Source organism: Aspergillus uvarum (assembly GCF_003184745.1).
Source record: "Aspergillus uvarum CBS 121591 unplaced genomic scaffold BO82scaffold_3, whole genome shotgun sequence".
NCBI lineage: Eukaryota > Fungi > Ascomycota > Eurotiomycetes > Eurotiales > Aspergillaceae > Aspergillus > Aspergillus uvarum.
In genome coordinates this window covers 706,435-732,634 of record NW_020291300.1, presented here as the reverse complement: position 1 = coordinate 732,634, position 26,200 = coordinate 706,435, and the positions used below count along the sequence as shown (strand labels likewise).

General features: G+C 52.1%; 9 protein-coding genes across 9 annotated transcripts; 4 read left to right on the top strand and 5 right to left on the bottom strand.

Moving 5' to 3' along the window:
* Positions 1–191: 191 nt before the first annotated feature.
* On the bottom strand, positions 192–2,062 carry BO82DRAFT_350315 (lysophospholipid acyltransferase family protein). Its single transcript, XM_025634118.1, has 3 exons — positions 1,881–2,062; positions 844–1,771; positions 192–780 (listed from the first exon to the last, which is right to left on the bottom strand). The coding sequence occupies exons 2-3, from the start codon at positions 1,698–1,700 to the stop codon at positions 390–392; spliced, it is 1,248 nt and encodes a 415-aa protein (XP_025496808.1). The 5' UTR covers positions 1,701–1,771; positions 1,881–2,062; the 3' UTR covers positions 192–389.
* A 274-nt stretch (positions 2,063–2,336) lies between these two features.
* Positions 2,337–4,364, top strand: BO82DRAFT_350314 (NADH kinase POS5). The gene is made up of 4 exons (XM_025634117.1): positions 2,337–2,547; positions 2,606–2,791; positions 2,851–2,965; positions 3,043–4,364. Exons 2-4 carry the CDS (start codon positions 2,644–2,646, stop codon positions 4,112–4,114), a joined length of 1,335 nt encoding a protein of 444 aa, XP_025496807.1. The 5' UTR covers positions 2,337–2,547; positions 2,606–2,643; the 3' UTR covers positions 4,115–4,364.
* Positions 4,365–6,288: 1,924 nt separating this feature from the next.
* BO82DRAFT_415753 (serine/threonine protein kinase CLA4) lies at positions 6,289–9,188 on the top strand (the record flags this gene model as incomplete). Its single annotated transcript, XM_025639965.1, has 3 exons — positions 6,289–8,277; positions 8,334–8,433; positions 8,509–9,188. 3 exons carry the CDS (start codon positions 6,292–6,294, stop codon positions 8,919–8,921), a joined length of 2,499 nt encoding a protein of 832 aa, XP_025496806.1. The 3' UTR covers positions 8,922–9,188.
* A 929-nt stretch (positions 9,189–10,117) lies between these two features.
* BO82DRAFT_360889 (uncharacterized protein) lies at positions 10,118–12,229 on the bottom strand (the record flags this gene model as incomplete). Its single annotated transcript, XM_025636793.1, has 2 exons — positions 10,118–12,016; positions 12,107–12,229. 2 exons carry the CDS (start codon positions 12,227–12,229, stop codon positions 10,118–10,120), a joined length of 2,022 nt encoding a protein of 673 aa, XP_025496805.1.
* Positions 12,230–12,535: 306 nt separating this feature from the next.
* Positions 12,536–15,121, bottom strand: BO82DRAFT_350312 (glycine--tRNA ligase). The gene is made up of 2 exons (XM_025634116.1): positions 13,114–15,121; positions 12,536–13,038 (listed from the first exon to the last, which is right to left on the bottom strand). The coding sequence occupies exons 1-2, from the start codon at positions 14,698–14,700 to the stop codon at positions 12,655–12,657; spliced, it is 1,971 nt and encodes a 656-aa protein (XP_025496804.1). The 5' UTR covers positions 14,701–15,121; the 3' UTR covers positions 12,536–12,654.
* BO82DRAFT_350311 (rRNA-binding ribosome biosynthesis protein RPF1) lies at positions 15,035–16,887 on the top strand. Its single transcript, XM_025634115.1, has one exon. The coding sequence runs from the start codon at positions 15,379–15,381 to the stop codon at positions 16,693–16,695; it is 1,317 nt and encodes a 438-aa protein (XP_025496803.1). The 5' UTR covers positions 15,035–15,378; the 3' UTR covers positions 16,696–16,887.
* An 851-nt stretch (positions 16,888–17,738) lies between these two features.
* On the top strand, positions 17,739–18,411 carry BO82DRAFT_350310 (aminoacyl-tRNA hydrolase). The gene has a single exon (XM_025634114.1). It carries the CDS (start codon positions 17,754–17,756, stop codon positions 18,300–18,302), a length of 549 nt encoding a protein of 182 aa, XP_025496802.1. The 5' UTR covers positions 17,739–17,753; the 3' UTR covers positions 18,303–18,411.
* A 94-nt stretch (positions 18,412–18,505) lies between these two features.
* BO82DRAFT_90710 (amphiphysin-like protein RVS161) lies at positions 18,506–20,154 on the bottom strand. Its single transcript, XM_025641645.1, has 6 exons — positions 19,891–20,154; positions 19,760–19,810; positions 19,605–19,650; positions 19,461–19,534; positions 19,231–19,378; positions 18,506–19,163 (listed from the first exon to the last, which is right to left on the bottom strand). The coding sequence occupies exons 1-6, from the start codon at positions 19,901–19,903 to the stop codon at positions 18,710–18,712; spliced, it is 786 nt and encodes a 261-aa protein (XP_025496801.1). The 5' UTR covers positions 19,904–20,154; the 3' UTR covers positions 18,506–18,709.
* A 3,115-nt stretch (positions 20,155–23,269) lies between these two features.
* Positions 23,270–24,890, bottom strand: BO82DRAFT_360884 (serine/threonine protein kinase SAT4; the record flags this gene model as incomplete). Its single annotated transcript, XM_025636792.1, has 2 exons — positions 23,270–23,401; positions 23,460–24,890. The coding sequence occupies 2 exons, from the start codon at positions 24,888–24,890 to the stop codon at positions 23,270–23,272; spliced, it is 1,563 nt and encodes a 520-aa protein (XP_025496800.1).
* Between the last annotated feature and the right edge of the window lie 1,310 nt (positions 24,891–26,200).

The window sequence follows — 26,200 nt, the reverse complement described above, 5'->3', positions numbered from 1 at the left end:
TAGAGTTGGAGACAGACGGGAACTGAGGCTGGAAAAGTAGCACCGCCACACGGATGTGGCTGGGGTCGGCCTGGCATAGTCAAGTTACTCGCAAGTCGCAACTCAGGCCTGGTGGAGTGCCACGATGCGCCACACCAGTCACTGGTTGGTCTCTAACTTTACTCTCAGTTTGGTCATATTGATGCATCAGTGCCTGTCAAGGCTTGAGTTGATAACTAGCACTACATGATGCCGGGTCTAGTACACTAATAATGCTCATCATGTCGTCAACTAAGTATAAAAGTAGGAAAGAAGTCATGGCTCTTAGTGCATCGCTTCATATCATGATAATGTTCAAATTTCCGACCGAGTTAGTAGCTCCTTTCACTGCAATGATTCATTCAACGGCCTCAAAACAGACCGAATAGCCTGGGTAACTTGCATAGTAAGGCAGTGCCCACCAATACCATGAAGATTCTGCCTAATTCAGTCCAGTGCCCTAGTCGAACATGGGTCTCAGCATATCCGGTAGCCGCCGCAGATTTCTGCGCTGGGGTACCAGTGCCAACAACAATAGAGCCTCCCAATTCAGTCGGGAATCGGCCGGTTTCAAACCATTCTTCCAAAAGTTGGTCCTTCTCGGCCCAGCGAGCTCGGATCCAGGCATCAAACTCGCTCTGATTGTCAAGTGGAATGTCCGCCACCGCAAAGCGTCTCCAATGCATGTTAACAGAGGTTGGTGGTCGGCCCTGCAAATACGTTGACCGAAGCGTGAAGTACTTGTCGGGTAGGCTGCCTTTTCTGCGCGAATGAACAGAGTTGGTTAGAGCTTGTGAAGAAGTATGGAATAACCAATTCACTTACGGAGGTCCTTCGTAGGCTACAGTGCAGTCGTAAACCCATTCAACAGTGCCCCGCAGTTGCTGCAGGCAGAAGAAGAGGCCAGTCGACCGGGGAATAATTTGATATTGCAGAGTTGGAAGCCCTTGTTTCGCCGCGTATTCTGCGCTCCGCCGTTTGGTATTGATTGACAGATTCGTTCCCTCGGGGAAGATCAGCAGCCACATGGGATCATACTGTGGCGAACTCGACTGAGATCCCGAGTGCTGCGTCTTCAACTTCTCCAGACGATGTTGGAGCCGCGGCTTGTCCGAGAGCCACTTCCGGGCCATAAAGATGAAGCCATAGAAAGTCATACCTTGCCCGATAATAGGGATGTATTTGAGGGATTCTTTCAAAATGATGAAGATGCGGCCGTGCATCTGGTTCGTATATGCGACCCACCACAAATAAATCCAGTCCGTATAAACCTGATGGTTAGCGATCATCACAAGTCGCTCTGGAAAGTCCGTTCGTAACCGTCCATCCTCCGCCAGGTGAATCTGATTCCGCACGCTCTTGTCTCCGCTAACGCGCACGACTGTTGGACAACCCCACTGTGTAAGAGCCGTGATCACTAGTCCAAATGATTGCTTGGTGTACGCCATGTACGCATAGTAGTAATCCTTGTTGATCAGATAGAGTGGGGAGCCAATGACTTGTGTTGCTAAGATGGCGACGCAACAGCAGTTGAACCATGTTGCGAGCAAGAGGGAGCGGAATATTTGCATGGCGAGGCCATGCTTCAAGCGCGGCTCAGCATCAGTATAAGCATGAGACTCGTTGCTCACAGAAGAAGCTGTCGGATTCACATGCTTCCGCTGACGAAGATTGTGTTCCATGATGGCACAAAGCTGGGGATGGACAACCAGAGATCTTGCCTGGACAGTAGGACTTTTATGGTCGGGACAACCTGAAGTTTATAATTCCAGGTCAGCATTCCCTCAACATGGTCACGCGGGCTGAGCTGTACAACAAATAGCTATGATGAGGGAAGAAAAGCGGTGTCAACCCAAACTCACTAAGAGCACCAGGCCCGCTCAGGGCTAGAAATAAGTCCAAGGACGAAGCCCAGGATGCCTCCAAGGTTCAAAATCTCGATATAGTGGCATGTACGAGTTCGACCAGAAAATGATAAAGTACAGATTAGAATAGCCTGGGTCAAACCATGCTCAAACCAGCAAAAAGAGGCGGTGGTTCCTCGTCTCTGGGGTTGTAAGGTTATTTATACGGGAGCCTCAGCGGTTCCGTGAATCACCGGAAGGGGAAAGCTGAGGGATGACATAACCCAAACTGTATTTAACTTAGTCGAGTTTAGTTAATTAACTTAACTACATAAGTAACTTAGTCAAGTTAAGTTACTCTACCGTATCCGTACTTGAGCTATTGACATATTGTCAATACGTCAGACCCTCCGACTGCGGGCGGTCTACCCAAACGCCGAGTCCGGGGGCGCTGCAACTCAATGCTCTTTTTTTCCCCCTCATTCCCCTGATCTATGATTCCTTTCCTCATTGTCTCCTGCAGCCATTCGAGGAGTTGGTGTCCTTTCCAATCCGAATATTCTGAGAAGATATAGCCGACCTACAACGGAGAATGTATCATCTATGAAGACCTGGTCCTTTAGCAATTGTACAGTGCATTGTTTCCGTAGATGCTGCCTCGGAGCAATGAATCTATCTATTTAAAGTGATTGTGCCTTTCTCTTTCTACTCACTCTGATGCTAATCGAAACATCGCTTCCCAGGATGCTCTTGGTCTTCTCAAGACATACTTCTCTCTAATATGCATTCCACGATTTTCCGAGCCCCGTCCCTCCGGGCCAGATTCACTGGTCAGCTCTCATGGATGCGAAGCTTCTCCTTGTCTTCGCAGCGATACGAGATCAAGGAGCTTGACACACTACCCCAGCGAGTTATACCAGGATACCAAGGTGTGCGTCATTATAGTACGGTGTGCGTGCATGATCACTGATTCGGGGTACTCGAATAGAATCGCAAGTAGGCGATCTCCTGTCCCTGCAATGGCCGGCGCCGCCACGCAACATTCTTGTCGTGAAAAAAGACTGTGTCCCGGCAGTAACTGAATCTCTTATTGAATTTGCAAAGTACGATATGCGCTCTTCGGCCATTTGTCGTGCAATTGATAGGGAAACCGATCCATACTGACCTCCGTGCGTTCTAGTCATGCGACATCTACGTATCCTTCAATATCGATCATCCTTGAACCCAAAGTTGCCGAAGAAGTTCATGCATCGCTGCACGTCCCGGCTTACACGACATCTCTGGATCGCCTTCGACCGGCACTCCACAATAAAGTGGATCTCACCGTTACCCTGGGAGGAGATGGAACTATCTTACATGCTTCATCGCTTTTCGCGACGTGCTACAATGTACCCCCAATGTTATCCTTCAGCATGGGCACGCTTGGGTTTCTCAGTGAATGGAAATTTCCCGAGTATAAGCGCGCATTTCGCGAGGCGTACATGTCTGGGGCGGGGGTGGGAGATCGCGCAACTGTGCTAGGCGAAGTGCGGCCGACTACGCATGATGAGCCACTAGACCTAGACGTGGGCCCAACGGGCTGGTCATCGGTACGGGGCAAGTCGATGGGTTTGACGCGCGGAGCTCGAATTCTGATGCGCAACCGACTGAAGGTAGGGCTTTTCACGGCCGATGGACAGCCAATTCGACAAGAAGCATCAGCGACATCTGTGCCAGGCATCTGGGATCGTCGGGGACTGTATGTCATGAACGAAGTACTGCTGCATCGCGGTAAAGAGCCGCACCTGGCAGTGGTAGATGTGTATGTTGGTGGTCGCTTCTTGACGGAAGCTGTAGCCGACGGGATCATCATCTCGACGCCAACAGGAAGCACAGCGTACAGCCTGAGTAGTGGTGGTAGTATCGTGCACCCTCTTGTCCCTGCTGTACTCCTAACCCCGATCTGCGCCCGAAGCTTGAGCTTCCGGCCGTTGGTGCTGCCGTCGAGTACACCGATCACGCTACGTCTGAGCGAGAAGAACCGCGGCCGCGAGTTAGAGGTGAGCATTGATGGGGTAAACATGGGTCAAGGGATGACGGCGGGGATGGAAGCGCGGGTGTGGAATGAGGAGATGCGGCACGGCAAGAATGAATGGCAAGGCGGAGTGCCATGTGTAATGCGGAGGATCACAGGTGGAGAGGCGCATGATGGCTGGGTGGGTGGTCTAAACGGATTGCTGAAGTTCAATCATCCATTCGGTGAGGATCGCTAAGGACTTTGCTCGATCATTCCGAGTCGATGGACAGACACATTATGAACAGATGTATGGACATAATACAATCATATATGCTTGCTGTCCGAAAATCATGGCCTTGAGAGAAGTGGGCTCGAAAAGGCGTCCGGAAGTGCATCCCCGACGCGAACTCTCCTCACATGTAGTCAACAAGAGCGTGGGCTAACGTATTCATACTGACCGAGAATGTGCCGTGGGAAGCAGGGCGGGATTTACCCTACTATATGTGGGCCGGCTAATGCAGAAGATTGGGTTGATATTCTTGTTGATGTACGTACATACCTCTCTCTAGATAAGTGATTACTGACTCAACTGGAATTTGAATACATAATATGGGCAGATTTGGTTGTTGTACTGATATTGTTGTCGAATTGATCATCGTTTGCGACCCATTAATTTTAGGTTTCTTTGTTCTAGACCTGATCTTCGCAGATTTTTTTTTCCCCTAGGCAGATGGGAAGGAAGATAAAAGGTCAGGCAGGGTCTGATCAGGGTCTGATTATGGATGCGATTTCTCTTTGCTTGTAGCTTGTATAAGGTCTAAGTGGTTACCAGTCACCTATTCTCACTCTTCATGTACACATACTGTACACATGTGTGGAGGCTCCATCCACTTCGCCACTTGTGTCGCCCGAGATGGGTTCGGTGTTTTATTTGTTGTTAGTCTGGTAATGGGCACATACTATATTACTATATGAGGAGCAAATCGGTTCGATTTAGGTTTGAGGTGAAACCACCAGCAATCAAGGTTATTGAGTCAACATTGTCTTGCATGCAAGCAAGCCTTGCCTCTGGATGATAATCCATCTTCTCTTGTACAGTATTCGTACATGTACATTCAATTTGGCTACAATTGCTGACAAGCAGGGAGACTGCCATTTAGAGAGCAAAGCTAGCCAAAATCAGAAGCAAAGAGTGGGAGTTTGAGGAGTTTAGATCATACCAGAGTAGGTTAATACCATGATGATGTGATGTCTAATGATAGACTGAAACAGTGGTATAGAGGAGGAAGAAGAAGAAGAAGAAGAAGAGGAGGAGAAGAAGAACAACTTGGAAGGAGAAGCAGAAGAAGAGGCTTCCTCAATAATAATAAGAGGTAAGTTAATAGTGAAACGACGACTGATAATTCTTTCTCCCCTTCTCCCTTAATGAACTAAAGTCATTCTTAGTTCAGTTATTACTAGTTATTCTAACTACGTACATGCTCCTACCTGCCTACCCTTGTACTGTACAGACAGTAAGTACTTACTGTACGTCGTACTTGCTCTCTCTCCGCTTCTCTCCCCTTTCCTCCCCTCCCCCTCTGTCGCACCCTTTCTCCTTGTTCTTCTCTTCCCTCCTTCCCTTCCCCTCCTCCTCCCCTTCATCCTCCGCCTCTCTTTATACCTGGTCATTTCTTACCTTCGCCTGTGTCATTATACGTGTCTTTCTCTCTCCCCCTCTCCCTTCCCCTTCATCCATCCATCCATTGTCATACAGCTGTGTCTTGCCTGCATCGTGTCCATCGCCGGTGCTCACCCCGCCTGGACTTCGGGGTAGCGACCTCGCGACGTGCCCTTCACGCTCGGTGAGGTTTTCTCAAGGACTTCTTTAAGAGAACAGGTAAGCCAGCATATTCTCATCCTTCGACCAGTGCCGTCACCCTCCATTGTTCCTTTGTTTCCTCCCATGTATTGGCTTTCGGCGTCTTCTCCAATCTCCTTGCCCCCTTTTCACATCTTTCACTCCGCCTCCGACATGCCTGCCCCACGATGTGCTGTACCCGCGGGTATTGATGCTATGCGCATGCATTTTCACCTTCTTTCCTCATTTCCTCCGCCACTCTCAATGCCCCTGCATTTGCGATTATCGGATCGGTTGGTGTTATGCGAGCTTCCTGAGAAATCCTGCAGGGAATCGCATCGCAGCCCCCATCTGGGTTGGTCGGACTGCTTCTTACCCCCTGCGCAATTCGCGTGAAGCCCACCATACACCCCTGACGCCTTCGTCCCCCCTCCGCCCCCCCCTCCCCCCGCCAAATCCGGAGGCTTTCCTCTGGAAAGTAAGCAAGTCTCCGTTTTCTCACCGTCTGCTACCATCTTGGCCCCCAGCCCCATCTCATCCCAATACCATCAGTGCACACTGTCCTTTGAGGGCTATGCTGACTCGGCCGCAGAATGTACTCCCCCGACCAATTCATGAACCCGGGGCCTGCCCCCCGCCCTCCCGCTGATCGGCCAAACCTCAATTTGCCAACAAACCCGACTGTAGCCACCTCGTTCAGCCAAATGAGTCTCAACTCTCCCAGCACTCCCGGGCCCGCCAATCTATCTTTGTTCCCCAACACAAGCACACCCACCCTCACACGTACCAAGACCGAACAGTCCGGTCAGGGAGGTGTCGCTGTAATCAAAGAAGGCTATGTTCGGTGCAAGGAGGACAAGTTTCTGGCAAGTTGGAACCAGCGGTATCTCATCTTACGTGAATTTCGTCTCGATTTCCTGAAGAATGAGACAGGCAAGGTTGTGCTGTCGATTCCGCTGGCCGCTGTCACCGGCGTCTCACGCTCCGAAGATACACGCATGGCGTTTGAGATTCTGCGGCTCGCCAATGCGAAAGATGCTAACTCCAAAGCGGCCTTAATTACTCGCGATGTGCCTACCAAGAGCATCACTTGTGAAGTCAAGAGCGACGACGAGATTTACGATTGGATTGACAAAATTTATGAGCGCTGCCCAGGGATGGGCGGTGTGAGCAATCCGACCAACTTCAGCCATCGTGTTCATGTCGGCTTCGATCCGCGCACCGGCGCGTTTGTGGGTTTACCCCCGGAGTGGGAGAAGCTCTTGACTGCATCGGCCATTACCAAGGAAGACTATAAGAATAACCCCCAGGCCGTCATCGAGGTCCTTGAGTTTTACTCCGACATCAAGATGCGCGAGCAAAATCCTCAATATTACGCCGGTTTGGCCTCGCCTCCGACCCAGCAGGCCAAACCACAGAGCAATAACTCCGTGGGCAATTCCATCGCGCCGCCTCGTCCACCACCCCCCGCTCCCGCGCAACGCCTGGATACCAGTCAATCGTACTCCACTAGTCGCTCGGCAGCCTCGTCTCCCGCTCAGTCTGATCGTACGGCGGAACAGCAACAGCAATTGGAGCGAATGAATGAGCTAGCAGACCAGGAACGGCGGCGCGTAGAGGAAGAGGCTCGCAGGGCACGTCAGCGAGAAGAGGAGCAAAGTAGATACGAGCAGGATGCGTATAATGCCTCACTGCCTAAGACTCGCGTACCCCTAGCGAAGCAGGAACTGGGAGGGTATGGGTCGCCGGATGATCGCTACAAGCCCAGTCGCCCTGCTCCGCAGGCTCCGGGCTCGACTCGTCCTGATCCCTCGCGTCAATTGACTGCCCAGCGCCCAGCACCTTCCCCGCCTACGGCTGGACAGCGACCTGGGGATCATGCTAATGGACGCACAGAGCAGGCCTCGCCTAGCTCAAGATACCCCGCTCAATCCCAAGCTGCACGAACTCCGAACAGTGGTCCCAAAACGCAGCAGGCTCAGGGCCCGCCTCCCAGCAAGCTCCCGGCGCCAGTGCAGCCAGTGAAACCATTGAACATTGCGAACAAGCAGGCGACAGGCAAAACGAATGTGCCAGACGGAGTCCGTCAAGCCGAAGCGGCTTTGACCAAGAAGGCTGAGCCCCGGCAGAGGGAGGTTCGTATGTCGGCTATGAGCGAAAACGAGGTTATGGATCGGTTGCGGTCCGTCGTTTCGAAGGATAATCCGAACGAGTCCTACAGTAAGCAGCGCAAGATCGGACAAGGTGCCTCTGGCTCTGTGTATGTGGCTCGGGTCAAGGAGCATGCCACATCTCCTGTTGCCCGTGAGCTGTACCGTCAATATGGGCCGCGAACTCAAGTGGCTATCAAGCAAATGGATCTGCGTAGCCAGCCACGCAAGGAGCTGATTGTCAACGAGATTATCGTCATGAAGGACAGCCAGCATTCTAACATTGTCAACTTCCTCGACTCGTTCTTGCAAGAGCAGAGCAACGAGTTGTGGGTCGTCATGGAATTCATGGAAGGAGGTGCTTTGACCGATGTGATCGATAACAACCAGGTGATCCAGGAAGATCAGATTGCGACCATCTGTCTAGAGGTACGTTGCAAGGATTCTCCACGCATGTAACAGACACTAACTTGAACTTTCACTAGACCTGCAAAGGCTTGGCTCATCTGCATAGCCAGAACATCATTCACCGTGATATCAAGAGTGACAACGTGCTCTTGGACCGAGCTGGCCACGTTAAGATCAGTGAGTAGTGATCATCTCGGAACACTATTGAAACTGTTCTCCCATAACTGACTCCATTGTTTTCTTTTATCACAGCCGATTTCGGGTTCTGTGCTAAACTCACAGAGTCTAAGAGCAAACGGGCTACCATGGTTGGTACGCCGTATTGGATGGCCCCCGAGGTTGTGAAACAGAAAGAATACGGACCCAAGGTCGACTGTTGGTCGTTGGGCATCATGGCCATCGAGATGATCGAGTCCGAGCCTCCGTACCTGAATGAGGAGCCCCTTAAGGCGTTGTATCTTATCGCCACCAACGGCACTCCTCGTCTGAAGAAGCCCGAAAAGCTCAGCAAAGAGCTCAAATCCTTCCTCAGTGTCTGCCTCTGCGTGGACGTCCGTAGCCGTGCTACGGCGGATGAGTTGTTGGCACACGAGTTCCTTAAGATGGGATGCAGTCTGGCTAGCCTTGCAGAGCTGCTGCGCTGGAAGAAAAACAGCGGACAGTAAGCGAAAAGGGGAGAGATCCCAGCGCGGGTCGTTACATGCTGCAGTGCTCATTCGGTACCCTTTGATGATTTAAACCAGATCTTGTTTCCTCCCACACATATGGGTCACATTTATGCACCACCGGTTGATTTTGTTAACCCCTTTAACGACCCGCCATTGCACCCGAATTCTTATCGTGATATCCAAACTTTGTTACGCACGGACTTGGCATGGATGCTTCGGCGTTTTTGATACTGATTTTTTCCGGCCTACCATGGCCCTCCCTCGCCTTTTTCCCTATACATTTTACATTTGTGCATAATTCTTATTTGCTGCCCGCCTACTTCCCGCTGCGTGATGCTGTGGGAATGGTCTCTGCTGAATTATCTCTGCCCACGGGAGTGCAGCGACATTGAAACAGCAAGATGCGTGAGGCGCTGGATGATTTGACCTGCTTTGTCAGTCGAGAAGCTATTTTACCGAACATGCGCGGACGTTCTGATACTAGAGAAATGCACAGTCGACGAAAAAGACGGAAGGGTGGACGATAGACAGTCCAAATGATGCCGCCGTTTCCTTGTGTTCATTTTCATTTCCCACCCATTTATGTCGGTCAACGAATCTGTGATACGATAGCTTGATCACTGTTCGCTGGCATGCAAAGGAAGCGCAGTCGACCTCATGAGGAACGAAGACCGGCGCAATAGAGCCATTATGTGGTTGTTTTTCCATGCGACTCTCAAAAGTAGGGGACGGACATAGAACCAAAACAATAGAAATATCCTCTCTTTGTGTCTTTGTTGTAATTTTTAAACGAGTTCATATTCATACTCCCATAGCATATATTGACACCCTTACCACACAGTAAGGTAAGTAGACATACATGTAGAAACCACAAGAAGGCTGAGCCCAGCCACCAGATGAGGATGGGTATGGTTCAGAAGAGCATGTTCAGGCGGACCGCTGCGGTACTGTATAGTTCAAGACTGCGGCAACAATCAAGCGAGTATGCAAACATATCACTCGACCAGCCGACCCTTTTTTATCGTCGAGTCATGTTCATTGATCAAGCCTGGCAATGCAGGGCAGGCAGCATCATTTCGTTATATCTTGATCTCCCAGCTAAGCGCTCGACTTTGATGAACTCGGCATCACAAGAATAGTACATGAAATACGAGAAGGGCCGAAACAACCTCCAGGAAGGAGGAGCCAAACCATCAAGGCAGGTCTTCGAAAGGTTTGGTAGGACACAGATCCCCGAAGAACACACCGGTCGGAACGGAGTCGTCATCCGACGCGGACTCGGACTCGGACTCCAGATCCGACTCGGAAACCGGACCGTAGCATGCTTCTGTAAGCCCCTGAATCCACCGAGCGCGGTCGGTCTCTTGGACGTCTCGCCAACGGCGGTAGGATGAAAGGGCATCTGCTGGGGTGGATTCTACGAGTAGACGATTCGTAGCTGAGTCGCAGGTGATGAACGACGGTTTGCCCGATGTGAGGACAGGGATGGGGGAGGGGGTCAATGATGCACATGAGATGGGGCGGTTGTTGGAGGCTCTGACTACCGTACCCGATTCCGGGGATGAGGTTGAGAGGTCAGCGGGAGGGAGTGGGGAGGGAGGAAGTGGGGAAGAAGGAGGAGGAGGAGGGTAATATGGTCGAGCTACAGCGTCGCGGATATGCGGGGGTAGCCATTCGGTAGCGCCGAGGTAGGGAGGCATTGCTCCCCGAATCTCGGTGAACGCCTGCAGGACGAAGCAGACGATGAGGATGGAGAGGAGGGCGGCAAACCCGCTGGAGAAATGGGTCCAGATCTCCGATTCCCCGGGCATAGACAAGACGTAGCGAGGATTGCGGCTAGCGGGGGGGCAGGGGGACAGTGGGAGAGTATGGACGACGACTGTATTGCCCATACTGACCGAGGCCAATCGAACGTATTGCGGAGGAGTCGCGGCCGAGACAGGGTGCTGGGGTGAATGGAAGGGAGCAAAGCAAAGCTTGGTCATGGAAAAAGGGTGCACGTCGGGGAGAGTAGTATAGTGACGGAGAGGGCCGTAGCCGCCCCGGCCGTTGAGCGGATTGAATTCGAGGGTCAGAAGCTCGATGGACTGGTCACTGCCAGAGACTGCGATGATGGCCTGCTGCTGCTGTTTAACGAGATCATCGCTCCCAGAGCCTAGAAGGCAGATATCCAAACCAAGACCGATTTTGATGGTCTTGCGAAGCTTTTTACGCCGGATGATGCTTGCTTTCCCAGTGGTCATCTGCTGCTGCTGTTGCGGTTTCTTCTCCCCTAAATTGGGAACCAAAGCACCTCGGAGGTCGAGGATCATCAGCTCACAGCCCTTACGATCGGGAGAGTTCTGCAGAAGGAGTAGACCGGTTGGCGAGAGGAAGCGCAACGCCCGGAACTTCGGCCTAGTCCGCGGCCCCTTCTCCGGGACCGGTGTCGTATAAATACACTGCACGTCCGGCGCAGCATTTGAGCGAGTGTCAGCAGTAACTTGGCCTACGAAAACATCGACACCATTGCTGTAGGCAAAGCGGAAGGTGCCCGTCTCGTCGTCCAGTTCAATGATATCGATGTCCTCAGCCTCCTCATCGCTGCCTAGCCGAATTCGACCGATAACCTCCGATTGCCCAGGGGTAGTGGTCGCGCTAAAGAAGACGATCTCGCCAGTCGCCGCCAGACCGGTTGCGATGGCAGCTACTCGAGGGGATTGCGCACCGGACTTCCACGGGGAGAGGCGCAGAAGGCGTTGATAGGTGTCGGATGATTTTGAGTCCTTGGCTGTGCGGAAGAGCGACGCGCGGGACAAGGGAGTAGTTTTCCCAAGAGTCGGTGTCGCAGACGAGCCGTCTTCTGACGACTCAACGACCTGATCGGCTCTAGAGTAGGCTTTGCGTGGAGGATAATCGATGCGGAAGGACCGTAGATGTTGGTTGTTGTCTCGCTTCTGTTCTTCAACGGAACTGTTGATGCCAGCCAAGGCAATGACCGAGTCCTCCGTTGGCAGCGCGGCTGCCAGCGAGGTTACCGAATCTTCATCGCGCGACAAGTCTATATCCACGACCGGAGTGAGCGTTTGGCGTTTGGAGGAATCGAGAAGGACCTGTTTACAGCACAGGATAATCGTTAGCAGGTACATTCATAGGACTGGACCGAGGCGGCGACGAGGCAGACGTGCGATTTTGTTTCCCACCCCACTGCGACCCTCCCCTCCTCCACCGGCAACGAGCAAAAACCCAGGGTTGCGCGGGTCGAAATCAGCGGCGAAGAGAGGACAAGAAAGAGTCAGCTTAGCGGAGGGGATGGAGGGCGCCATGTTTGGCGAGCACAAAAGTCAAACAGTCCGCAGAAAGGGAGAACAAAGAAGGAAAAAGTCCGGTAGGTAAGAATGATTGAAGGAGCAGAGGGGGACGAAAAGATGAAAAGGGAGTGAGGGAGGGAGGTGATCAGAGTAAGAGAGACCGAGGGAGAGCGACAAAGTAGACGGAAGAAGACGCAAGGTTAATTGAAGAGCATGCTTGGATCATGGATGGGGAGCCGCCAACTGGCCATGACGTTGATCCAGGCCGCGGGAGGCTGGCTTGCTCTTGGCGCCCGAAATAATTTACTACATACGCTCTATCTAAACTAGAAAGGAAGTGATATTGAATGAAAATAATTCTCTATTAACAAAGAGACACGGGATGTCAAAGGCCGTCATCAACAGCCATTGATGGTCTAAACTCGCTTGAATTGGGCTGTCTAATCAACCTCCTGGCCAGTGAACTCAGGCAGACGCTTGCGGACGTCCTCCCAAGTCTCCTCACCATCGACGAGAGCCTTGAGAGCCTGCAAGATCTCCGCCTCACTGGCACGGACTTGCTTCGTCGAGTCGCGGTCACGAAGGGTGAACGTTTCGTCCTTGACCGACTGGAAATCGACAGTGATGCCGAAGGGGGTTCCCAGCTCATCATTGCGCGCGTACCGCTTACCAATGCTAGCGGATGAATCGTCCACCCGGTTGGAAATACCCATTCGGCGCAGAGACATCATCAGCCGTTGGCTAAGGGGCGCGAAGGAGGCGTGCGTCGACAGAGGGACAATCAATACCTTGGTCGGAGCAATCGCTGGGGGGAAGGACAGAACCTGCATAGCGGATTTAGTTAGTTCGGTGTGTTTGGCAAATGCGGTGGTTTGAGCAAGAAAGGAAGATAAACTTACACCACGAGCTTCATCACCCTCACGAGACCAGTAGACGTGCTCCATCATGCTGTACAAGATACGACCAATACCGAAGGACGGTTCAATCACGTTAGGGGTGTACTCGCGCACGTTCTCCACCCGAGTGCGTTTCTCAATCTTGATCAGCTCACTGTCCAGCTCGACCGAGCCGGCACTGACACCCTCGACAGGCACCTCAATCTTGCCGTTCTGTGTCAGGTCCAGAGAGAGCTTCTCCCGCATATCCTGAGAGAGGGCCTCAATAGCGGCCTCAACCGTCTTACCATCCTTCTTGAAACGGGGACCGAATTTCTTCTTGTCCAGATCAATCTGCCACTCCTCAATCTTCAAGGGCTCAGCGCGAGGCTCGCGCACAACCAGGGGCGCACCAGTCTTGTTCTTGTGCACCGTCAGATCGTAAGCGCTGCGGTCGGCGCAGCCGACACACTCGATCCAGCCGTAGCTGGTTTGGAGTTCAGCATCCCAGCAGTCCGCAGCATAGTGGGCCATTTCGTTGGCCATGTGCTGGCGGAAACGAAGCTTGCTAGGGTCCACACCAAGCTTGAGCAGGAAAAGCTGGATACGAGCCAAGAAATAACCCAGGGTTTCGTTGTCCACCAGTCCGGACTCCACGGCCTTGCCAATGGTCATCTTCTCGGTTTGAGTGCGCCCGGACAGCTGCACGTCACGGTTGAGCAAGGTCAATTCAACGTCCTTAACTTCAGCGAAGCGGGCGTGCTTCTTGCCGCCCTCGGGGTCAACGAAATGTTCGATTTCGGCCATCAGAAACTCACGCACGCGCAGCAGACCAGCGCGGGGGGAGATCTCGTTACGGAAAGACTTGCCGATCGAGGCAGAGGCGAACGGCATGGATTGCTGGTTGAAGTCCAACAGCTTGTGGAAGTTGAGGAACTGACCCTGGGCGGTTTCAGGGCGCAGGAAACCAGGCATGTTGCTGCTAGGCCCAATGGAGGTCTGGAACATCAGGTTGAAGGCCACTGGAGGAAGGAGGTTGCCATCGGTGGTCGGGTTGCGGATATCGTACTTGGCGATAATCTTCTCAAGAGCAGGACCGTCGAAGTTGTCAATTTGAGCCAGGACTTCTTCGTACTCCTTGACGACAGCATCTTCAAGCTTGACAGCCTTGGTTTGCTTGGACTTGCGCTTCTTCTTAGCTTCCTTCTCTTCGTCCACCTCAACCTTCTGTCCACGGGCCTCCTTGTCGCCCTTCAGGCGGCTCTCAAGCACTTCCTCGACCAGGTGGTCAGCGCGGAAGATCTCACCGGTCTTGGGATCCTTGCACATCCAATCGGCGAATTTCTCGACGTGACCACTGGTTTTGAGAATATCATGCGGGGTCAGCATTGTGCAGTCGACCTCGAGCATATCCTCCTCCAGCACGAAGTGCTTGCGCCACAGGTCGACAATGTTGTTCAGGACGGCACAACCGGGCGGGCCATAATCGTAGAGACCGGAGACACCGCCGTAAATCTCGAAGGAGGGGGTGTAGAAGAGGCGGCGGCGCAGCATAGAGTCCAAAACGCTGCGGTCAACGACCTGACCGGTCCGGGTGTTGATCGTAGCCATTTTCTTCTTTTTCTTCTGGCTTGGACTAGATTGAGCGATACGACTCTTAAAAAGGAGGGGCGACGTAGAGAAAAGTCTGGAGGAGGAGGGGGAGGGGGAGGAGAAGGGAGACGAGACGACAGTCGCGGGGATTGAAGCAAGAAAAAGAGGGGCAGCGGAATAAAGTGAAGAAAGAGTAAGTGGGCAGCGGCGGCGGGGAAGAAAAGACGGCGGCGGCGGCGGCGGTGGCCGAACCAGGAGAGGAGAAGTGATGAAACGAGGGAGAGCAGAAAGACGAGAGCAATGCTGCGAGTGAGTCATCCGCCACGTCTCTACAAACTACCAATCAATCACCACGTCAGACCAGCCAATTCGCTGATTCGAAATGATGAAGATGATAAATTGAAATTGAACAGTTCTCTTCTAAGCTAAATTGGCTTGGTTGGAACTGGAGAATGATTGCTGGCTTCCATGCAAAATGAACGGGCATAAAAACTTCCACATTTCCTGATTGGGTATGGTTGTTGTTCCCGCTTCGTGATGTCAGCAAACCGGGTTCTCACCGCCGGAAGTGGTTGTTCCAGTCCCGATATCATTCCGCCCGTCTCAATTCTTTTTTTTCCCCTCCAGTAGTCTTTTTTGCCTAGCGTCACACAAGCACAAGTCAATTGTGAGAAATACCTTGACAGATTCGCTAGGATGGGTTCAGGAAAGGCCCTCGCTCGGCCGCCGCCTGATGCGAGTATGGAACTCAAACCGCGCAACAAACTTCGCCGTCAGATGCTTCATATCAAGAGAAAGCGCGCCAAGGATTCCGCTCGCCGCACCGAACGATACGCCTTCAAGAAGGAAGAGGCCAAGAACCCCCGCTTGAAGGAGGAACGGCTGAAGCGCAATATTCCACTTACGATTGATCGGAAGCGAGTATGGGATGATGCCGGCAGTGACGTCGAAGATAGGTTGGGATTGAGTGTTGATGTGGAGCGCATCAAGAGACGCAAGCAGGAAGAGGAGGATGAATTGAATCGACCCTTGGAGAATTCCGAAAAGTCGGGGGATGAAGAGTCGCAGGATGATGATGATGAAGATGACGATGTGGACAGTATGCTTGCTAGCAGCGATGACGAGGAGGAAGACGATGAAAATGATCGAGAGGGCGATGAAGATGAAAAAGCGGACGACTCTCGTGGACGGCGCAAATCAGCTCTTCCTTCCGCTACCGAGCGAGCGACCAGCCCGTCGCGAGCGACCAAGAGCACTAACCTCAGTCTTGTCCCGGATGCGCTGGCCGCCAAATTCCCCTCGTTGTTCAACCTTGAAAATCCCTCACCCAAGATCCTCATCACCACCTCGCTCAACTCAACCCTGCATCACGAGGCCGAGCTACTCACGGACCTCTTCCCCAACTCGCACTATGTCCGCCGCACCCGCCATCGGTTCGCTCATCAGTTCTCCATCCGCGAGATCGCCAAATTTGCCTCGAATCGGAACTACACTGCACTGGTTATCTTACGTGAAGATCAGAAAAAACCCACCGGCCTGGATATCGTCCACCTGCCGACTGGTCCCATGTTCCACTTCTCCATGTCGAATTGGGTTGAAGGCAAACGCATTCCTGGGCACGGAAACGCCACCGATCATTTCCCCGAGCTCATCCTGAACAACTTCCGCACTCCTCTGGGTCTATTGACAGCCCATCTATTCCGCACTTTGTTCCCCGCCCAGCCGGAAGTTCAAGGCCGACAAGTCGTCACCGTCCTGAATAGTCGCGATTATCTTTTCTTTCGTCGTCACCGCTACGTCTTCCGCGAGAAGCGCGAGACTGAAAAGGCAGTTGTAGGTGCGGATGGTAAGGAGATGAAGGGTGCCGAGGGCATTCGAGCTGGTATGCAGGAACTGGGGCCCCGCTTCACACTGAAGCTGCGCCGGATCGATAAGGGTATACAACGAGCTAGTGGCCAGGAGTGGGAATGGAAGGGTGGTATGGAGAAGACCCGCACCAAGTTCCAGCTGTGATGCATTTTCTCCCATTGTTTATCTCGAAGATATCCAGCCATGTTTGTTTGCATTGGGGTTTGGATGGGCGTTTTGTTGGTTGCTTTACCCGAAGCCCTGTTTTCATTGGGGAGGGGTTTCTTTGCTTGTTCATATTACATCGGGATATCATCCTAGGACTATCTTATTCCGTCATGCATGACGCTTCAAGGCTCTTTTTTTCCATATAGTCTTTATAGACGCTCTCGATGTTGCTTGGAAAAGGGTTTCGAGACCACCTGGTCGCGAAGATCCAGCGCTTTTCTAATTATGCAGCCGTATGTCGCAGTAAATGGCCGCAGACTGGACACTTGCGGTTCCTTCTTGCCCAGAATGAGGGCTTTCTCCCTTTTCATCAGGTCATGAATCTGAGGTATAGATGGACATGACATCAATCAACCAAACTCGTTGCAGGAAGAAAGGGCCCGAGCGATGCTGGTAAGTCTCGAGGAGCGCGTAGGGTAGTGGAATGGAGTCGGAGGTAAGAGAAGGACAATGAGAGAAGTAAGCCACCAGGGCGGGCTGGCTGGCTGGGTGGAAGAAAGCCCTGATTGTACTTGTAGATCAAGGGCCAGTCGGAGGGGTTTAAAAAAAAGTAGAGAAAATAAAAAGAGAAAAAAAAAAAGGGAAAGAACGACAATGCCTTCTCCAACACTACTTTGAACAACAATACTACTACCTACAACACCAACAATCACCTTCCACATTGTACTTTACCATACACCATACACACACACTCCCCTGTGTGCACCAGACTCCTCCTCCTCCTCCTCCCCCTCCTCCAACCAATGTCCATATCTCCCACCTCTCCCGCAGCCGCAGCCGGGCCGATACTCAAAGTCCCGCACCGCTTCCTATTCATCGCCTCGATCGGGAACCGATTCCCCCAGCATTACCGCCAAACCCGGCACAGCGCGGGGCACATCCTGCTGGATGCGCTTCTGCCGCTCCTGCGCGCGCGGGTGCCCCATACAGGCCGCGGGGGGGACGGGGGCGGGGGCGGGCGGCCCTACTTCTACGAGACCTTCGAGTCGCCGGCCATGATGAACGTCTCCGGCGGGAAAGTTGTGCCGGCGCTGAACACGTGGATGAAGAAATTCCCCAGCGCCGGGGTCAATCACCAGCAGCTCGCCGAGCGCGGGGAGCTGACGATCCCGGACGCGAGCCTGCCCGACCCAGGGCGGCAGCTGCCCGAGTGGGAGCGCCGGGGCACCGATCCGCGCAACGTGCGCGACTTCAAACCGACCCTGGTCATCCTGCACGATGAGCTGGAGGCGCCGCTGGGGAAGGTCAAGGTCCGCCGCGGGGGTCCGAATGAGGCCAGCCTGCGCGGCCACAACGGCCTCCAGAACATCTTCGACGTCCTGCGCTCCAAGAAACACTACCCGGCCAAGTCGGCGACAAGCCCGAGGGTGATGCGCGTCGGCGTGGGCATCGGTCGCCCCAAGGAGAGAACGTCCGAGGCCGTCTCGAAATATGTCCTGGGCAAGATGTCCCAGACGGAGTTGGATGCCATTGCCGCCGCAGCGGGTCGCGTCATGGATCTCCTGGCCGACGAGTTCTACCGGTCGGACGATGAGCTCAAGTAAAGGAATTCATCATAAACGGAAGGATGGAAACAATGGATTGAGCAAGCAGCGGACAAGCAGATAGATTTTCATGCTGGGGGAGTCATGGCCCAGCCGTATATTATACAGATACCCATGAAATGCAATTCATTCCCTTATATGAAGAGGAACGCGAATCCAGAGTCTAATTAGATCATACACAAATGCTCCGTGTCTAGCTAAGGAGCTGGAAGATAGAGAGCCACTCCTCCCTCCTCCCTCCCAAACATCCTTTGCTCGACGCACGAGCAAATCAAGGATTAGAGGCAGCCCATCGAGGAAGAAATGGGGTAGTAATAGCGACAGCGCAAATCCGAGAAAGAATAGCAAATAATGGGAACGCCTCCCTCCCTTCTCTGGAAAAATGAACCTGATCGACAACCGAAGCCTCACACAGTGCCCGCTATGCTTAGGTCCCGGATTTCCTGCAACACTTCTTCCACCCGATTGTCCAAATCTCCCCGAGCATACTGATCCCGCGTCTCCGCATCCAGATACTGCTGTACTTGAGCCATTCGCGAGTACGCCTCGGCACAGAAGCGCAGCTGGATCTTGACCAGGGCTTCGAAGCTCGGGTCCAAATACGGGACCCGGAGATCAATCAGTTGCGGTAGCTCCGTGAAAAGTTGCTCGTTCAGTTGCTCATACGCCTGTTTGGCGATCTCCATCTCGCGCTCGGTCCGGGGCAGTTTCGTGGCGTCCTTGTCAGGCTTCTCGACCAACTTCTTCACCTTAGCCCGCATCGAGTCGTAATCCAGGAGTTTGTGGTTGCGTTTCTTGATGCACTCGTTGATATCCGGGAAGTAGGCGCAGAATCGCGAGATCGGTTCCAGCACGGTCGACCTGTAGCAGCCTGGTCAGCATTGACCAGCAAGAGCATCGACGGCAATCGCCAAGGAGGAGTATTTACCGATAGGGTCCATCCAAGGCTTTGATCGTCTCGGCGTCTAGATCTTCCACCGCCTGCTTATAACTCCGACTGACGCCATCGCGTGTACCCGCATCGCCGTAAAAAGCATCGATCGTCTCGGCGATGCGCATCTGGGAGGCGGTCATCGCTGATAGAATTGTCTGCGCATTAGCAACCTGTCCCCGGGGACCTCCCAATGGCTCGCAAGCGGCTTCAGAGAGAAAACACACCTCGCAGCGAATCCAAATATCCCTTGGCCTCCTTTTGTAGCCGGTTGGCAGCAGCCTCCATGGTCCGATACCGCCTGAGTCGGAGCCTATCAGTGACCCGGACCAACCACTGATCACCAGTTCGTTTGTCGGAATGTGCCTTACCTTTCCTCAATCTCATAATCGCGATCGTTGGTCCGCTCCACGTGTCCTAGTCCGCAAGGAAGTATTTCGAGTCAGCCGCGGGTGGTCGTGATCGGTCGAGGGGGATGATGACAGAAGACAATCTCATCGCGGGGTACGCAGGCAGCCAAACATACCGGTCTTCATCATCACCTGCGTCGTTGCGCGGTTCACATTTTTCTTGAACCCTAAAGAGCCCAGAGATGTTAGAGAAGAGGTCTCAAGCGGACAGGCAGAGACTGCAAGAAGCAGGGATGGCGTTGCGCACCTGCCCAGGACATGATGACGATATGGGTCTTGCGAGTCGGGGGTGAAGTCTTCGAGATAGGGCGTTGGATGGCTGGATGTAGGAATCGATTGGGATATGCCGCCGCAAGAGATAGGCGCTCCGATAAGGATTTCACACGTGTTTACCGAAACAAATGGCGAGTTCGTTGTTGTTCGAGTTCCAAGTCCGAGGGAGTGAAACGTAATGGTGGAAAGGGTGCCTCTTTTCCGAAAGCAGATGGAGATGCCCGATGAATGCGGGACAAGGCAGGCTGCCATCACTGTGGCGCGGACCCAATTATGAATGATGTGGCGGTGCTCTGTCTTGTAATGTTCTCTGCATTACAGCCCTACTGTATGAAATATTACGTACACATGTATTGTAATCTGTAAGTATAGCCCGGGATCCGCGGACGGATGACCTCTGTATTGTAGTGTAATGTAGCAGCACGGGCTGTGCCTCTGTAAGTCACAGTAACTACTGCATACAGTACTGTACACTGTGTGTATCACTGTATCTGCTAGGCCCCTTCTACGTCATGTATTGCCAGTATCAACAAACGTTGCAGCCTGCCTCCTGCCTTCTGCTATGTAACTTCCTTTAGTTAACATAGGAAATTGGGAGTGATGTCAGTATGTCACTCAGTTGATCAGTCAACCACTGCAAATATACATTGTTGTGTACGGACTGTACATTACAACATGTCAAGGCTATCTATCTATCCTCCGACTTTCTCTGGCGCGCAATTCTTTTCCTCACCAAGTCATTGCAGCGCATCGTCGGCCGAACCAGGCTCCAGACCCTGAACATTCTGTTGCTCCGCACCCCGGATTTTGAGGAGCCCTCGGTGCAAGCAAAGTGATGATCCTCGAGTATGAGACCTACAATATCATGTGTTGGTCCAATGAAGGATCGACAGGCACAGCATGGCATAGTCACTGTGTACATACATACCCGTATGAAATGTAATCCCCCCTCGGGGCCTCGGAAAAGAAGATCCTCGTGCCCAAAAACAAAATGGACCCTGAACCTTACAGTAAATTCCTTCAAGTATGGATGCACTCTTGGTAGATACCCCGTACTTACATGGTAGCGCACGTTTTCGAAAGTATACTCGAGTATGTCCTAAAGAGAAGCAGTCAATTGGTCTGCCAAGATCCACCCGATATCGGACGCTTGGCCATCAGCCCTGCAGCGGTTGGCGGGTTCTCGACTTCTCCATCGAACCAGAAGGAGGCAATGCAGCGCAGTGACTGACTGTTAGGTAAGAGGTTCAGAAGCTCGCCTCTTCGCCAAGAGAGAAGAAAATGGTGCTGCCTACCCTGAGCGGAAGATCATCCGGAACTCCTCGTCTTGGTCCTTCTCCATCAGCATAGGGCTGGCTGCAGTGCCAAGCTTGACATTTTCCCAACGGAATCAAACAGCAACAACACGAGCACTCAGACTCAAGAGGGTGGAAGGGTAGCAGCCTGAAAACTCTCGGTACAGAGTAGAGGGCCTCTAGATCCCGAAGCGGAGGGTTAACTCCATAGACAGTGAATAGTGAATGACCCTGAACTACCAGATAGACAGACGGTGAGCCCGGCATCAATAACAAACAACCCATCCCATGTCAAGAAAACATGCTGGGTGAGCTGTCAATCTCCACTCCTCAAACTCCTCAATGACAGTCAGTCAGTCAATCAGTCATTTGCACGGCCCGCTGAGGAAACTAACTAATTCCATTGACTAAAAGCTCGAGTTCGTCTTCGGACTGCAGGATGCGCCAAGCGAGCTTGATCTGGCTTGTTGCCCGGCGCATTCTTTCCTGCATACGTACGTACAGTATATATACTTATACATACAATAATACAGAGTACATTATTATGACAATATGGGAGTGTGCATGGCCTGCGTCGTGTATCCTGGGCTGGACCGGTCGAACAAGACATAACCACCAAATTCAATGCGGAATCACAATCCGCTGTAGTCTGTGCATGCAGCGCAAAGTGCCAGTCATGTGTTTGGGGTTACCTGGCAGTTACAGGTCTTGTTCGTGGTGGTAGCGGTGGAGCAGCTGCCAGTTATCGGGAATCCGACCGTGGGATTTTGATCGCGACCGAGGCTGAAACCGTTGCCTTACACATTGTACGCATTTTGGGCGGCTCTTAGTTGGTACAGTAACTAAGGTGACTAGATGCGCCGGAACTCGAACTCATTTTTGACGTTCATTGATCGCTGGCCTATAAATGCAGCATGCAGCAGACTGAGTAACTTGAAAGAGGTCGTCCCTAGTCAGTTGCTTGATCACATAGACAGAAACCAGACAAAAAACCTCGTGCTCTTACGTACTGGAAACAAGACCAGGTCAATTTCTCTATCTTAAAACATTCCATAATTTGGTACGGTACATAGGAGCCATTATTTGTTGAGTCGCGGCCAGGATTGAGTACAACAAACGCCGCTGTGCAGTATAGCCAGCATTCAGATGACTAGATGACGAGCAAGAATATTCAGCCAAGGAACGAGAAATGAGAAGAATGGCATAGATGATCAAATCGGAGAATATGCCGCCAGAGGGTATCCTAGAAACACGCATGCCCGATCCCCGGTCCCATAATAGTTTTGATGGTACAATAATTCCAGGACTTTGACACCAAGAACGACCGGAAAGTGAAGAAGACGCAAGCGAACGATAAAGACGCTAATGGTTAGGACAGATCCCAGCTGAGCCAACTCATGATATCCTCCCAAGGAGAGACTGATCGTCCAGCCGATCTCGAGAAGAGAGGATCACCACGACAAAAGAAATCCCAAGAAAGGAATAGAGAAGAAAAGAGAAGAGGAAAGGCAAGAGGAACAACAAAAGAAGACAAAAGGGCGGTGCCCTTGAAGTGTGAGCGACGAGTAGTCAACCGGAATGGATGTATGTTGCATCAAACATGTTAAAGTAGGAGAAGGTGGCTCATAGATCATGACTGTTCGTTGCATTGACATGGAAACATGAAGACCAAACTAAACCCATAAGCTAGTAGGCAGGAGTATAAAGTAGTGGTAGAGACAGAAAAACATGCGCCGGTATGATAGCTTCGAAATCAAAAGGGCCCCCTTCTATGGTATCAGTCGCAAGACAGACCGAGAAAGAAGCAGGCGGAAGGAAAAGAAGATTCGCCTGTAGAACGGCAGACACATGAACCACCCGGGTCTATGGTTTTGTTTTTGGCACACACACACACACAGACACACCAAGCAAGAGATAGACTTCTTAATAAGGGATGCACAGCCCCGAATAACGCAAGATTGAGCCAGCTGAGACCATGGGGCCCCTTCTAAAGTGACCATCCCCGGTGCGTTGAAAGGGAGCCCAACAGCGGGGATATGTTGCTTGTTGAGTTCTGTTTTAGAATCCTTCCTCACCGGCCTTACATAGCTTGATCTCACGGACCCACTCGGATTTGAGCACCTGCGAGGCATTGATTCGGCGAGAAGGATTGGGATCCAGAATAGAGTAGATGACGTTCCGGCAACGAGCCTGCATACCTACGTGTCAGTCTACATGTCTGCCAACACGAGGTCCACGGTGTACTTACCCGATGCAAAGTTTCGATGGGAGCATAGCCATCTTCATGTTTGCGACCCTCCAGATACCGCTGATAAAACTCATCTTCATCCTTGCGGGCGACTCTCCAAAGGTGTCGTCCAGTCCGCATAGCCATATAGATTACGCCAGTCGCCCACAGGTCGACCGCTCTTGGGTCGAATTCCCTCTCAATGTACTCCTCCGGGGCAATGTAAGGGGCCGAGCCACAGAGCCCAGCAGTCATGTGGGCCTCTTTCTCCCAAGCCATACGGAAACACTCGCCGTTTCCGAAATCCGTGATCTTGAGAGCTCCATGGGTGGTCAGCAGAAGGTTCTCGGGTTTGAGGTCGCGATGAGCGACACCCATTTCATGCATGTATTCAACACCCCGCATGAGCTGCTTGAAGAAGCAATCGGCCTCGGCAACTTCCAATTTGCCAGCGGCCAATACCAGTGTGTACAGATCACCGCCTGCACAATACTCCATGACTTCACAGTAGTCTCCTTTGGCATCCTGCAGGAGATCGAGGGTATGTATCACGTTGGGGTGGCGGAGAGATGAGGAAATGCAGAATTCCGATGTTAACCGCTTCTGATACTTCTTTGTAGTTTCTTGGGGCCGACGGCGAAATTCTTTGACGGCATAGAGCTGCTCGACTCTGGAGTCTTTGGGGTCCACCTTGTGAGATATGCGGACAATACCGAAAGCACCCCGACCAACGATCTCCTGACACTTGCCGTACTTGTCAACTAGCGAGGCCGTGGCATTGGGGCCGCCCTTCTTGTCTGCAGCAAGCTTGTCGCGTTCGGTCTTGAATTGGTCAATCCAAGTAGACATGAGAGACAGTTGCTGTTCCTCGACATGATCTTCCTTCTTTCTCCCGCCACCCAGCATATCGCGGAGCAAGTCGGTCAACTTCTCCTGTCTTCTGGCACTCTTGAGGTGATGTAGGTGAGTACCATCGCCGGGCACCTCAAAGCGTCGATGAGCGACTGGAGCTTCTTTTTGGTCCTTGCCGCTGCTGGATTTGATCTTGCGTTCGTTTGTGTCCTCTCTGGTAGACGTTTGACGGGATGGCGCTCTTGAGGAGGGTTTCGAGGTAGGGCGAGACGAGGGTTTCGAAGGTTTCGTACTACCATTGGAGGATGCTTTGATGCTATCCGAGCTGCTATCCGAGAAATCGCGATGTGGATCCAACTCCTTAGGGGTCGTCTTGCCCGTATTCGAGAACATACGAGAGATGCGGTTGGCCATGGTCGGTTTGGGAGCCTTCACTGGCCCAGGGGAGGAGGGAAGGGTATCCCCGTTCATTTCGGACAGATGTGTGCCCGCAAGAGCACGTGTTACCTGGGACTCTCCATCTCCAAAGTCGTTGAAAATTTGTGACGCTGCGGCTGAAGAGACTGCGGAAGGTACAGGTGAAATCGATTGTGGAGTCATGTGCGGTAGTATGAGATGGTATAGACGGAAAAGAAGAGGAGCGAGAATGCCCCCACGACGTAGGGAGAGAGCAAGAAAGCCTACAGCACGAAGCTGCTAAGGCCAAAGATAGCTTTGAAGGAGAATTGAATATAGAAAGAGAACTGGAGAGGAATGGTGAGAACTGGGGAGGGGGGGGGGGGGGGTGGGGGTGGGAAGGGTAAAAAAAAGTTGCGGTGGCCCCAGCCGGTGGTGATGAGTTGGTGGCCTGAGGCGACAGATTTTTGTCTTTAGGAGGGAGGAAAAGAGGAAGAAGAGGTGTGACGAAAGTGACGGACTGACGGCGGGTGCTGGGAAATTTGCAAAAGTTGCAGAGGTGATTTGTAAAATAAAATACCGAGAAGGAGCTGGAACCCTCAAAACCGGAATGAACTAAGCCGCAGGAGTAATCAAACTCAACGAAAAAATAACGAACAATATGGATAATAACACGGCAATAAGAACGATTCAAGGAACGAGAACCCAGTTGAATTCAAATACTGAGATGCACAACAGAGATTCGGCCGACTGTATCCTTGGGACTGAAGGTACGAAAGCAGAGTAGAGCAAAATTACCACCCGGAAGGTATTCGCACGCTTGATGAAAGGAGGACGAAGTACTGTAGATGAGGAGAGGGAAAGGGAGGAGGGGGAGAGGGAGAGGGAGAGTAGAAAGTGTAGTTACGGGGGAGCGCGGTTGAAATAGTGAGTATCCGATTATCATGAGGGAGGAGGGAATGGTAAATACTAGGTAGCAAGTAAGTAAGTAACCAGGCCAATCAGTAATACTTCGCAGTACGGAGTACGCAGTGGGCAGTGGGCAGTGGGCACTGCAGTGGACTGTGGAAAGTGATTGAGTGGGTTTACCTTTCTGTTCTCCTTCTTCTTTCTACAGTATTCTCTTTCGATTTTATTATTATTATTATTATGATTGAGATGATGATGATTATTAATTTTCGGTTCCCTTAAAATTGCTGTCCCTCTGTAGTAATAACTGTCGACTGAAGGATCAATTCTCCGTAACTACTTCACTAGATATTATCAAGTCGGTTGTCTATTTGAGTCGACCTTGGGTTCCTCGCACATTTGCATACTCTATATCGAAGGAGGGACTGCTTTTTGTAAAGTTACCTTACCAGGGTGCTGAGAGACTTTCCAGTCATATTTCATTGAGGAACAATAGCGAGAGATAGAGAAGAGAGAAGCGACAAGAGAGAGGAAGAGAGGGACACAAGAATCCCCGGAATTCTCCCATTCGACCTTACCATCTTGGGTACCCCCTATGAGTACAG